At 45.8% G+C, this 13,464-nt stretch overlaps 2 protein-coding genes across 2 annotated transcripts in view; both read right to left on the bottom strand.

The window, feature by feature from the left end:
• LOC127009850 (E3 ubiquitin-protein ligase TRIM32-like) overlaps positions 1-11,164 on the bottom strand; it is a 96,406-nt gene extending 85,242 nt beyond the window's left edge. The window contains exon 1 of the mRNA XM_050883219.1: positions 9,431-11,164. Within this exon, the coding sequence (XP_050739176.1) occupies positions 9,431-10,933 (1,503 nt within the window). The 5' untranslated portion in view covers positions 10,934-11,164. The remainder of the gene's footprint in view (positions 1-9,430) is intronic.
• Positions 1-13,464, bottom strand: part of LOC127009848 (uncharacterized) — a 98,751-nt gene that overhangs the window by 66,969 nt on the left and 18,318 nt on the right. The window lies entirely within an intron of this gene.

Below are 13,464 nucleotides of genomic sequence, written 5' to 3'. Positions count from 1 at the left end.
CACCATCATCACCACCACCACCACCATCATCACCACCACCACCACCACCATCACCACCACCATCACCACCTTCACCACCACCATCAAGACCACCACCACCATCACCACCACCACCACCATCACCACCACTACCACCACCATCACCACCATCATCACCACCACCACCAACACCACCACCATCATCACCACCATCACCACCATCATCACCACCACCACCACCATCACCACCACCATCAAGACCACCACCACCATCACCACCACCACCACCATCACCACCACCAAAACCACTACCACAGAGTGAGGGAAAGTGGGCTCCCCAAGATGGCTGCCGCGGCTGGGTAGCTTGCCTCACCAGCCGCCAACCCCACAACACGGGAGCGCGCGCTCTAGGTATATAACTCTGTGGGTGAGAGGTGAAGCCGCTGCTCCTGCCTGTTAACTCTGTGGTCGGCCGCCATAGGGTGACGGATTGGCGACCTTTCAATGATTCCACATGTTTACACTTAACCATTATTAGCTAGCCACCATTATGATATTTTGGAAAATTGAGCCGATCATCGTGAGACATTGCTGCATATCATGATCACAAATTTATTGCACTTAGGTAAACCTACAATAAAATAATGAGAAAAAGATTATGGTTGTGTATAAACATTTTTGTTCACCTTTTTTGTTTCAACTCCTTGTCATTAATGCACTTTATATTGCATTAAATTTTCGTTTACAGTTTCAAATTCAGCATATTTTTCCGATTCAGATGGAATATGACATGTACCAATGTAACAATAATCAGTGGGTAGAAAATGGACAAGAAAATAACAAGTCTATCTGACAGAGGATCGCCGAGGCGCTGGTAACTTGATAATAGCAATAGCAGACATAACTATGTGATGTTAAATTTCTCTCTGTCTCGCCATCCGTCACCCTAAGATGGCCGCCAGTTGCTTCAAAATCCAGGCTCTGGGAACCCTCTATGTATATAACTATGTGGTCTGTATACTCTGTTACTATATCTATGTTCTCTATGTTCATCTATTACTCTATCACTTGGTCTGTTTCTTACTTTCCCTATCCTGTGTTTCAGTCTAAGGCTCTCTGGATGCTGCCCTTGTGTACTCTATTGCCATATCTATGTTCTCTATGTTCATCTATTACTCTATCACTTGGTCTGTTTCTTACTTTCCCTATCCTGTGTTTCAGTCTAAAGCTCTCTGGATGCTGCGTCTGTGTACTTTGTCAGTCTATCTATGTCCTCTATCGTCATCTATTGCTCTATTACTTGGTCTATTTCTTACTTTATCCTGTGTTTCAGTCTTAAGCTCTAGATGCTGCGTCTGTGTACTCTGTCACTATATTATCTATGTCCTCTATCCTCCTCTATTACTTGGTCTATTTCTTCCTTTATTTACTTCCCATATGATTTTTTTTACAGGAGGGTTGGCATCTCAAGGGCACAAAACAAAACAACAAAAAAATCCCGCTAGGCGCCGCTCCAGTAACAGAAAACAATAACAAACAAAGATTAAAAGGTCAGAAGAGAGGTCAATTTCTACTACTTGTTCTCCTGGTCACGTCCTTCATTTTTATCATCTGAAGTGTCAAATTACAGAGCGATTTTCATACTCCCATCTATTAGCAAGATCTATGAAAGAGCAATGTACAGTAGAGTAGCAAACTCCCTTCAGGAAAACAACATCTCAACAGACTCACAGTTTGGCTTCCGGAAAAGTCTGTCCCCCAAACCAGCCATCATGAAATTAATTGATCACATATTAACAGCACAGGGAAGAGGGGATTTCACTATCAGCGTCTTTTTAGATTTAAGAAAAGCTTTTGACACCATAGACCATAACATTTTGTTGGAAAAACTGAATAGGTATGGAAATAGAGGCTATTTAACAGGTAGGTAACAATATACATGTGTAAATAATGTGTCGTCTAATATTGTCAAAGTCACAACAGGGGTACCCCAAGGTTATACCTTGGGTCCGCTTTTGTTTCTGTTATAAATCAATGATATAGTTACATCCTCACGTCAATTCAAATTCCTTTTGTTTGCTGACGACATCAATATAACTTACTCTGGATCAGAGATAACTATAATATCCAACACTTTAAATCAGCAGCTTAATCATGTTACTCACTGGATACGGGCAAATAAGCTATCTTTAAATGCAGAAAAAAACTCATTATTTGATATTAGCTGGCAATAAAATAAAAAAAAATGATGAAACAATTAATGTAAAAATCTGCTACAAAATTATTCAAAGATCATCAACAGTAAAATACTTGGGAATATTTATAGGTGACAAAATTACTTGGAAACCACACATTGATCACATAATATCGAAATTGGCTAAAACATCTGGAATATTATATAAAGTAGGAAATTAATGAACACTGACACCCTAATAATATTATACAACAGTAGAGTTTACCCATATTTACACTATTGAAACCTGGTGTGGGGGATGGTTCACAACACTGCATTAAAACCAATACGAATAGTACAGTATAGCAAAATGATAAGATTAATAGCCAACGCTAATTTTGATGCTAATTTTGATGCAGAGCAACACAGGTTCACTACAGACGGCAGCAGACATCCACACCCGTAACAGACAACAGTCAAGACCAGCCTTCCCCAACACCGAGGCACAAAAGAGGTTCGTTTCTTGCCACGGCTGTACACTATGGAATAACCTACCTGATAACCTTAAAAAGTTACCGTAACAAAGATACATTTAAGATCAATATCAAAAAGTATTTACTGGATATCTAGATGTAGGTACGTTTCAATGTATGTGTATGAATTTATGTATGTGAGTATGTATTTATGTATGTATGTATGTATATATCTATGTATGTATAAATGTGTATATGTATGTATGTATGTATGTATCTATGTATGTATATATGTATATATGTATGTATGTATGTATGTATGTATGTATGTATGTATGTATGTATTTAGTGTATCCGTGTATGTAATGTATCTATGTATGTATAAATCTGTATATATATGTAAGATGTATATATGTATGCATGTGTATGTATGTGCATTTGCATGTATGTATGCATGTATGTATTATTGCACGTAAGTACGTATATGTATGAATGCATGTATGTATGTTGGTATTATGTTATACATAATAATAATTATAATAATAATAATAATAATAGGTTTATTAATGTAAGGCAGCCGTTAGGCTGAAAATATACAAATTAAGAATACAATAAACTAATAGTAAATAGGCTACACTAGAGGGAGGGAGAGGGTGGGGGGTGGTTTGGGAGAGCTAAAATTAGAGACATGAGGGAGAGGGAGGGTGGTGTGAGGGGGGCACTTAAGGGGAGCGTCTGGGGGGGTATTTTTGATGAATATTTTTAATTCCTCGAAATTCACTTTATGGGCTCATCATACCAGGGATACAATGGGGTGTCACGTGGCGAGGTTAGTTTTTTAAAATTTAAATCCTCGCGCGGTCTGGCGGCCCTTTAAATATCTGGTAGTGTTGCCATACAGAGCGCTTTACGCGCCAAAATATGCATACATGAATCAGTGCTTTTATGTCCGTAATTTTTGCAATAGAGGATATTTTTTTTCATGAATTGCGACACTTGGCATCTCTTCGAGTGTGGGTGGTGGTGGTGGTGGTGTCGGGCAGGCAGGCAGAGCGTCGCTGCGTCAGTGCCCACACAAACCTTGAAAGGAAAGGCACGCCACTTCTCCCCCACGTGGAATACACTGAACTCTTTATTTTCTATATTCCTCGCGAGTTGCTATAGTTCTTTGATCACCATGGGTACAATGAGGAAGGTGGCGTCTTCTGATACCCTTGGCTTCGACCAAGTAATACCTCCGACAAGGAGGGGGGACCAGGTGCCAAAATATGGGACACAACAACTGTAAATGCAATGCTAATTTGCACTAAGATGTTGTGGTTACACAGGGTTAGAGTTACATTGACATTCATTACCAATACATTGTCATCGGAGAGCAGAATCGATGGGCGATCGATAAATTTAGTTTTCCTTCGTTTTCTCAAAACAGGGTCACACGCGCATTTATTTGATATTTCTAAGTTATTTATGGACCTAGCACAAACATAAAGATAGCGTTGGAAAGAGAAAAAAATTAGCTATAAATGCTAGTGATCAGAATCTGGATAAACATCATCAAAATTTTTATATAAATTTTCTAAGTTTAAACTTTGAAGAAACAAAAACAAAAAAAACAAAAAAAATGGAAAAGTAATCTCTAGGAATACACTTATTTTGTATGCTCGTTCCAGTGGTGTTTTTATTTTTGAGCTATCTAAACTCTAAATATGCTTTTTTTCAATTTCAAAATTTTGAAATTTTTGAAAAAAAATTCATAATTTTTTTTTTTCAACAAATCTTCACCAAAACTGTACATGATGTTCCTACTCAAGGTACACATCACCTGTGAGAAAATGGTGATCCTCTGATAATATCTTAGAACATGGCAGACGCTCCCCTTAAGAGGGTGGCGGCGAGGTGCTAATCTCCACCGCGGCCATTTGGGTTTGACTGTCACTGGGCATTGTTTATCATCCGCACCATCGCGGGCACTGCGCTACGTTTGTAACGGTCGGTTCGCGGCGCTCTGAAGGGGATGAGTATGTTGTGGTGTCTGGTGAAGAGGGTGGGGCGAGGCGCGTCGGGTGGCAGGAGGTGGCGGTGGCGAGGATGGTGAAGCAGGGAGACGCCGAATTTTCTGAGGGCGTCCTGGTGTCTGTCAGAGAGCCTCGGGAGACTCAGGGTGGTCAGGGCATTGTCGTAGGCGTGGTAGTCAGGGCCTAAAATGACCCTGAATGCCCTCTTTTGAACCCTCTCAAGCTGCTGTTGTTGGCAGAGGGTAAGGGACGATGACCATGCCGGGGAGGCGTACATGAGCTTTGGCAGTATGAAAGATGTGTAAATACTGCACAGCTCAGCAGCCGGTGCCCCCAGCGTCCTGAGTCTACCCAGCATATACAGCTTGCAGGAGGCTGCTCTAACGGTTTTGGAGACGTGGAGCTTCCAGTTGAGTTAGTGTCCACAGTGATGCCAAGTAGTTTGGTGGACTGGACAACCTGGAGGTGGTGTGAGCCAATAGACAGCAGCAGAGGTGGCAAATCTCTCTTGGACGTGCAAACGTGCATCACCATGGTCTTGGTGTGGTTAATAGTGGCATTATTGTCCACCGTCCATGCCTGAAGGTTGTTGAGCGACGCTTGAAGAGGTGCATAGTCAGGATCCCTGTTGTTGACGGGGACGCCCAAGGTGCTGTCGTCAACATATTTCCAGCGATGCGGTGTGTCCATGAGGGCGTTGTTAATGAGCACCAAGAAGCAAAACGGACCCATTTTAGTGCCTTGCGGGACGCCACACGTCAGCTCAAGAGGAGGGGAGACCGAGCCCTGGGAGCGAACTATTTGCTGGCGTGCGCTGAGGAAATCAGTCAGCCACGATACAATATTAGGGTGAAGCCCCAGCTCAATGGCCTTAGTAATGACAACAGTGTGGTCTACAAGGTCAAATGCTTTCCTGAAATCGACAAAAGCAAGGGCAAGGGAGGTGTCTCGTTTGTCCAGGTGGCTGTGTATGAAATCTAGAAAGCTGACCAGGCAATGAGCGGTGGAGGAGTGCTTCATGTTGCCAAATTGTTGGATGTCTATGTGGCTACTAATATCATCATAAGCCCAGTTAAAAATAAAATCTCCACAAATGAGGCTGGGAATGGGCGTGATGGCGATTGGCCTTAGGTCATTAAGGGACTGAGGGCTGGAAATTTTGGGGATGGGAGTGACAAAGGAAGTTTTCCAGTCGTTAAGGCAAGTGTTTTGTTCAAGTAAAGCATTTATTATGGAGCAAATTCAGGGGCAAATTCCTTATAGATTTTGATTGGGAGGTCAGTGGGCGTGGTAGCTCTGTGCGTCCTTAATTTCTTCTCCTGGACGGAGGGGGATGGGGAGGGGGATGGTAGGTATGCGGGGAGGACGGTGAGATCAAGTTTTGGGAGGCTTTGAAAGATACCCGCGAAATGGGTATTTATCTCCTCGGCCGCCCGGTCAGGTGAGAAATATGAAGTGCAAGGGAAGGAGGGTGAATGTTTGCCGAGTCCACAAAGAGACCTGACCTTGTGATACCACTGTCTGTTGTTGGCCTGTTTAAGATGGTGTATTTTTTCAGGATAATAGTTTGCTCTGGCGGTTTTGATCTCCCTGATGACTCTGTTCCTGAGCTGTCTGTAGCGGGCAGGGTCTGTGTTGTGGGCCCTGTTTGTCTGCGAGATGAGCCTCTTGGCGGTGGGGTTGATCCAGGGGGCGTCATATGGATGGTCTGGGAACGTCTTGATGGGGAAGAAGGTGTGGTAGGCGCTGGTAATAGTGTGCTGGTCTGGTCTGGTCTGCTGGACTGGTCCCATTTGTGGTTGACGTCTGGCTCATTTGTCACTTCAGTCCAGGGGTGTTGAGTAATCCACTGCCCGAACCGTCTGATTGCCGAGTCAGTCAAGGGCCTGAATGACCTGGCGGAGGATGACTGAGGCAGTGAGGTGGTGTGAGCCGGTTCCCACAGGACTGACAGGTGGCCGCTGCGTCCCATGGGGGGGAGAGGCCTGGGGGTGAGTACTGCTGGCTCAGGTCGGTCATGATGAGATCGAGAGTAGCTTGTTGGTGGGTGGGGAAATTAACGACCTGAGTGAGATTCAGTTGGTGCATCGTGTCGTTGACGTCCAGGCGGTTAAAATCCCCACAGATGACCAACTTGGCAGAGAGGAATCTCACTCGAAGCGCGTCAGCTGTGTCGATGATGTGGTCAACCAGCAGCTGTGCAGTGGGCGCGGGGGGGGGGGGTACGCCACACAGTAGATGATGAAGGCAGTGTGGCGAGGATGGCGGGCAGGTGTGACCCTCATCCACAGGGCCTCCACTCCCTCGGGGGTGTCGACCTGAAGGTGTGAAGGAGTGGGGTCGGAGCGGCAGTACAGGGCCACTCCCCCTCCTCTCCTATTAGTCCTGAGATGGTGAAATAGTTCATAGTCATCGATGTTGCAGATCTCAAGAGCTATTTGCCACGCCTCCGTGATGACCACCACACCAGCACCAGTGGACCTGACCGTCACCATTAGTTCCTCGATCTTGTTGCTAAGGGAGGTCACATTGGAGAGGAGTAAAGAGGGCAGACTATCCCACGCTCGCGGCACCTCAAAATGTTTGTACTCCTTCTCCACCACTGGTTTGTTCAGACTCACTTTCGTAATGATGACAGGGATGTTTCTCGCCACTCGTCTGCCTCTCCTGCTTCGATAGCGGAAGAGTTTGGTGTTTTTCGGGCGTGTAATAACGTCCGTCGGAGGGTGGCCGCTCCCTCGCTTAGTTTAAGCAGGTCACAAGGGCGGTAGCGATGGGTGGCTAGGGCGCACATTATTCAACACTGGCACTGCAGCACGCACGCACGAACACACGTTTGTCACTCGTAAATGTACAGGATGGTCACTGTTGCGTACGTACACTGTTCAACTTAAGCAGGTGTGTATGTGTGTGCGTATGTGTATATATGTATATGTGTATGTATGTGTATATTTGTGTATATGTATGTATATGTATATGTATGTATATGTATGTATGTGTATGTATATATGTATGTGTATATGTATGTGTATGTATGTGTTTATGTGTGTACTTATTTGTACATGTATGTATGCATGTAAATTTTGTGCGTAATTTTATGCATAAAGGCATTAATGTGTAAGTATGTGTATGTATATATGTGAGTATATGGAAGTGTATGCATATATGCATGTGAGCATGTATGTATGCATGTAAATTTGTATCCACATATGTGTGTGTATTTCTGTATATGTGTATATAGGCTTATATAGGTAAGCATATGTATATATATGGATGTATATGAATATTTATGCGTAGGCACAATGCGTATGCGATGTGTATGTGTATGTTTGTATTTTACGGGTATGATTATAATTCGATTCTGGATGGAAGGATAAATAGTCCGCTTAAAAGTTACAAAGAGGCCTGCCAAAAACATCAGTTTAACGGGCCAAGCCATAGCAAAACCATTTCTTTGAAGGTATTATACAAAATATGTATTCATAAGGCTAATAAACTTTTCAATTTGAATTGATTTGAGAGAGAGAGAGAGAGAGAGAGAGAGAGAGAGAGAGAGAGAGAGAGAGAGAGAGAGAGAGAGAGAGAGAGAGAGAGAGAGAGAGAGAGAGAGAGAGATATAGAGAGAGAGAGAGAGGTATAGAGAGAGAGAGAGAGAGAGAGAGAGATTTACATAGATTTACATAGAAAATCAGACCATACAGACCCCATGGTCCAGACTTGGTGGTCTGTCCTTAACCTAAGTGATTTTACATTAATCAGAAGACTCCAAAACGTTGTATTTCTACTCTAGTTGATATTAAGTTGAAGGAAGTGACGGTCGAGCTTATTTTTGAAGGGGTCAATCGTGTTACACTGGACCACTGATGGAGAGAGAGAGAGAGAGAGAGAGAGAGAGAGAGAGAGAGAGAGAGAGAGAGAGAGATTTACATAGATTTACATAGAAAATCAGACCATACAGACCCCATGGTCCAGACTTGGTGGTCTGTCCTTAACCTAAGTGATTTTACATTAATCAGAAGACTCCAAAACGTTGCATTTCTACTCTAGTTGATATTAAGTTGAAGGAAGTGACGGTCGAGCTTATTTTTAAAGGAGTCAATCGTGTTACACTGGACCACTGATGGAAGGAGAGAGAGAGAGAGAGAGAGAGAGAGAGAGAGAGAGAGAGAGAGAGAGAGAGAGAGAGAGAGAGAGAGAGAGAGATTTACATAGATTTACATAGAAATCAGAAAACACAGACCCCGTGGTCCAGACTAGGTGGTCTATCCTTAAACCTAAGTGATTCTACATTAATCAGATGGCTCCAAAACGATGCATTTCAACTCTAGTTGATATTAAGTTGAAGGAAGTGACGATCGAGCTTGTTTTTGAATGAGTCAATCGTGTTACACTGGACCACTGACGGTGGGAGCTTATTCCATACTCGCACTACAACGTTATTGAAGAAAAATTTGGTGCAGTCTGAATGCAGGGAAAAATCGAGAAATTATATCAAGTGTTCATGTAATGCAGAAAATATCACCCCGGATGCTACAAGAATGCGGCGAGGAATGGAGACATTATATCAAGTGTTTATGAAATGATCAATATATAAAAAAACATGAACGACCCAAAAAATACAGGATAACATCAAAACACTAACGATAATCAAGTCCATATTGTCGCTGTGGTGGTGGTGGTGGAGGTGATGGCCATTACCCTCACAACACCACGCCACAGTCCGCCACAGTCACCTCCATAATGTCCCTGTGTTGGGCTGCCTCGGCCACCACGAGCAGTCCGTCCACCACCTCACCGAAGACACGACGCGAGCCACGACCATCCTGACGGTCTCTGGTGTAGATGCCAAAGTGACCACACTCACCCCGGGTAGGATCAGTCCCCCGCAGCCCAAACACAGCCCCCGCCCGGCCTGACTTCCGGTACGCACCCTCACCAAGGCCAGGCAGCATGGCGGATGATCCACGACCATCGTTACTCTCGTAGTCCCCACCCTTCACATACTCTCCCGCCTGCCCCTTCCTCTTCACATGGAACAACCTGGTGTTAACGTAGGAGGGGCCGCGCTGCCCCGTGCACAACAGTAAGAACTGTCTGCCCCGCGGGGTGTCGGGGCTCAGACGGATTTGGACCCGCCGCGGTGCGCTGCCCGGCCAGGACAGTTCCAGGAACACCGTGCAGGGGGGGGAGGGCGGCACAACCTCGCTCACCTGCAGGGTTGCCGCGCCCCGTGGCAAGGGATGGTCCTTCAGGGCGTGGAGCCACAGCTGGCCGGCTTCAAGGCTTATTCTTGCGTGTCGACACTGACCTTCCGCCTGGTGGACAGCAAACACCCGGCCAGCCTCCAGCAGGCGCCTGGCGGGCTGCGTCAGGCTGCGGAGGTCCTCGGCTGTCAAGCTCCCTGTCCAGATGAGGTGCAGTCTGTCCATGACGGTGGAGTCTGGGTCTGCCTGGGGCCTGGGCTCCTCTGTAGGAAGTGTTTCCAGAGCAGCCTGGACAGCCTCCAGGGCTGCACTAGATGTCATGTTCACCTTCCTGGCGGTGGTAACGGTGCTGGCATTAGGAAAACCTTCTCGGCACTCCTCCACCGCCTGCTCTGCCTCGCCAGTGACACGAAACACTTCAGTCACCGCCGCGCCTGCTTCTTGCTCTGTTGTAAGGGTGCGCAACGTCTCCAGCACGGCCTGTAGCCCCTGCTCCCCCTTCTTCAGCTCCTCCTCCTTGGCCGCCGCACGGGACTCTTCCTGCTGCAGGAGCTCCCTGGCACTCCTGCTCTGGTCCACCAGTCCCAGGAGCCTGTCCTCCAGCTGCTGCTGCCGCTTACCCCAGCCTGCCAGGGTCGTCTGGTACTGGTCCAGCTGTGACTGAGCCTCCCGGCAGGCGGTGATGGCGGCCACAACTGTGGCCTCCTGTTCCTGCAGGAAGGAACGCATTTTCTTGGAGAGACCCGCCGCTTCATTCTTGCCAGCTGCTTCTGCTGCTGCTGCTGCCACCTCAGCGTCTCTCATCATTTTTATGAAGGCCTCAAAAGCATAGCTGACAGGGAACTGCCCTCCCACGGGCACGGAGTGGCTGACGCGGCACTCTGGGCAGGCAACACGGCCCTGCACCTTCAGCTGATCTACGCACAGCGTGCAGACAGTGTGGCCGCAGGGCAGGGTGCGCGGCCGCTGCACGGTGCCATCATAGCCTGTCATGCACACTGGACACTCCTCAGGGCTGCCGGCAGTGTTCATGTTCTTCTTAGCTCGTCTCCGCCGTGCCTTCCTGCCGCCCCTCCCTGCAGCCTCCATGACGCTGGTGGTGGTGGTGGTGGTGTTGAGGGGCTGTGATGGTCTGACACACTCTCCTCGCCGTGGCAGTGTTCCGTGAGGTGGTCACGGGCGTGGTGGGCGGACACTCTTCTTTAGGGTGGCACGGCTCTGCCTTGGAGTGGACGTCGCTGAGTACTGCTCACGACTATCAGTGTACTGATAGTCTCCAGGGAGATAATCAAAACACTGATAGTCTCCAAGGAGACTATCACTACAGCCTTGGTGCGTCTGTGCTGATGATCGGCGAGGGGAGGGAGGGCAGGAGGGAGAGGGACACACAAGCCTCAACAATTACTATTTTGAGAGAGAGAGAGAGAGAGAGAGAGAGAGAGAGAGAGAGAGAGAGAGAGAGAGAGAGAGCAGCCACACAATTAACCTGTCCTGGACATTCTATCGCCACAGTCCAGGCACTGAGTCCACGGTCCGCTCGTATCATGCACTCCACGTTCCCTCTCACTCCCAGGTAAAGATAAGGAATGGGTGATGTTCTAATTAGCAGACAGAGGTAACTAACGTGTGAAAGAAAAGCGAGGAAAGGAGGGAAGAGGAGGAAGGAAGTGAGAACAGGAGAGAAAGGAGGGAGAGAGAAGAGAGGAGAGGAGGTTAGGAAGGAGGAGGTAAAGGAGGAGGAGTGGTAGTGTTGGAAGGTGATGAAAGGGAGAAGGGGAACGAAAAGGAGGTGGGAGAGATGAAAGAGGAGGAGGAGACTCTTGTTCACAGGTAAATAGGTAAAGCAAATAGGTAAATAGGTAAGTAATGGGACGTAAGTGATGGACGACGCGGGTTCGAATCCTCACGCTACCACTCGGATTTTTCAGTCACCGCCGAGTGGCTTAAAACTACCCACATGCTGTCCTGAAGACCACCCATCAACTCGGACTCTAGAGGAAGCCGTCCAAGCGAATCAAGAACGAGTTCCGGGGGACAGCATGAGCCACTGCAGGATGGCGCCACTATAAACACTCGCCTGCGCCAGAACGGGCTGGGCCGACCATCAGGCCCCACCTGGAAGAAGCCTTGGGCCGACCATCAGGCCCCACCAGGAAGATGCCTACCGGCGCAATAGGCAACAACGTAAAAAAAAAAAAAAAAGTTGTTGTTGTTGTTGTTGTTGTTGTTGTTCTCAGGCCAAGGTAAGTAATGGGTGTTGTTTATCCTCAGGTGAAGAAAGGTCATCGGTAATGCGCTTCAACAATCATCTTCCCATTTACTTCCCAGGTAGAGATAAGCAAATGGGTCTTGCTCTAATAATCAGGTGCAAGGGACTAACAAATGGGTGAGGCGTTTCAACCATCATCCTCCCTATTTTTAGTCCCCTGGTGAAGGAAGGTTACTAACAGGTGAGTCGTGTTAATATAATTCCTCCCATTCATTATGTTACTCCCAACTGAAGGAAGTTAATTAATGGGTGACGCCTTGTAATAATACCTCATCCCATTTCCATCCCTATTGGCGGGCAAGGGTGAGTAATGGGTGTTGCTGGTATTTTGCAAACGATTTTAAGGGGATACTGTACTCAATGAATAGGTGAATAAAATGAATAAGAAAAGAAAGAAAGAAAGAGAAAGAATGAATGAATGAATAAATGAAAAATAAAAGAAAGAGGGAAAGAAAGAAAAAAGAAAGATGAAGAAATAAAGAAAAAACAGGTGAATGAATTGAGAGAAGAAAACTACTAGAGCCTCACTGAAATCATTAAGGGACACTGACATAAACATGAAGAAACAAAAAAAAAAGAGTGAATGAATTAATGAAGAAAAATAACTACGAGAGCATCACATAAAGAATTAATAGAAGCAACAAAACTATTTTTCTCTTACCTAAAGTAGATACCGTTGCAGTAGTAGACGTTGTAGAAGCAGCTGTAGTAGTAGTAGTAGTAGTAGTAGTAGTAGTAGTAGTAGCAGCAGGATCAGGAGGAAGAGAAGGAATAGTATTAGAACTCTTTCCGTTCGTCTCCAGTCTAATCCAACACAATCACCATCAACACCATCAACACTATCAGCACCTTCACTTAGTTTCCTTTCTTCTTTGTTTTTGTTTTCTTTTTCCTATCTCACTCACTCACTCACTCACTCACGTACTCCAAACTTGCTTCTTTTAGCGGCCAAGTTTTCTCTCGTTTCGTTTCTTGTCTGTTTCCAAGTTCCTTTAGTTTCTCCTCGGCCAACTTCCTTTCCGTTTACTGTTTTCCTTTTGTGTTTTCTTGTAAAGCTTTTCTCTTATGGTTGGTTTTGTTTTCACACACACACGCTTCAGTTTGTGTACGATTATTGCCGTTATCCTTATTTCTCTACTTCACCGCCTTTTGTGTTTTCTTTTAAAGCTGTTCCGTAGTTATTTTTTTACACACACGTTTCGGTTTGTCTACGATTATCACTGTTATCCTTATTTCTCTACTTCACCGCCTTTAAGAAATTTGAAATACACGTTTATTTACTTATTTTTATTATCCAGTGTAACTTTCACCCCCGTTATCAATAGTTACTTTCAACACTCACACACACACA

This window comes from Eriocheir sinensis, chromosome 42 (genome assembly GCF_024679095.1).
Source record: "Eriocheir sinensis breed Jianghai 21 chromosome 42, ASM2467909v1, whole genome shotgun sequence".
In the NCBI taxonomy this organism is placed as follows: Eukaryota; Metazoa; Arthropoda; class Malacostraca; order Decapoda; family Varunidae; genus Eriocheir; species Eriocheir sinensis.
This window is presented reverse-complemented; position numbering and strand designations above follow the sequence as displayed.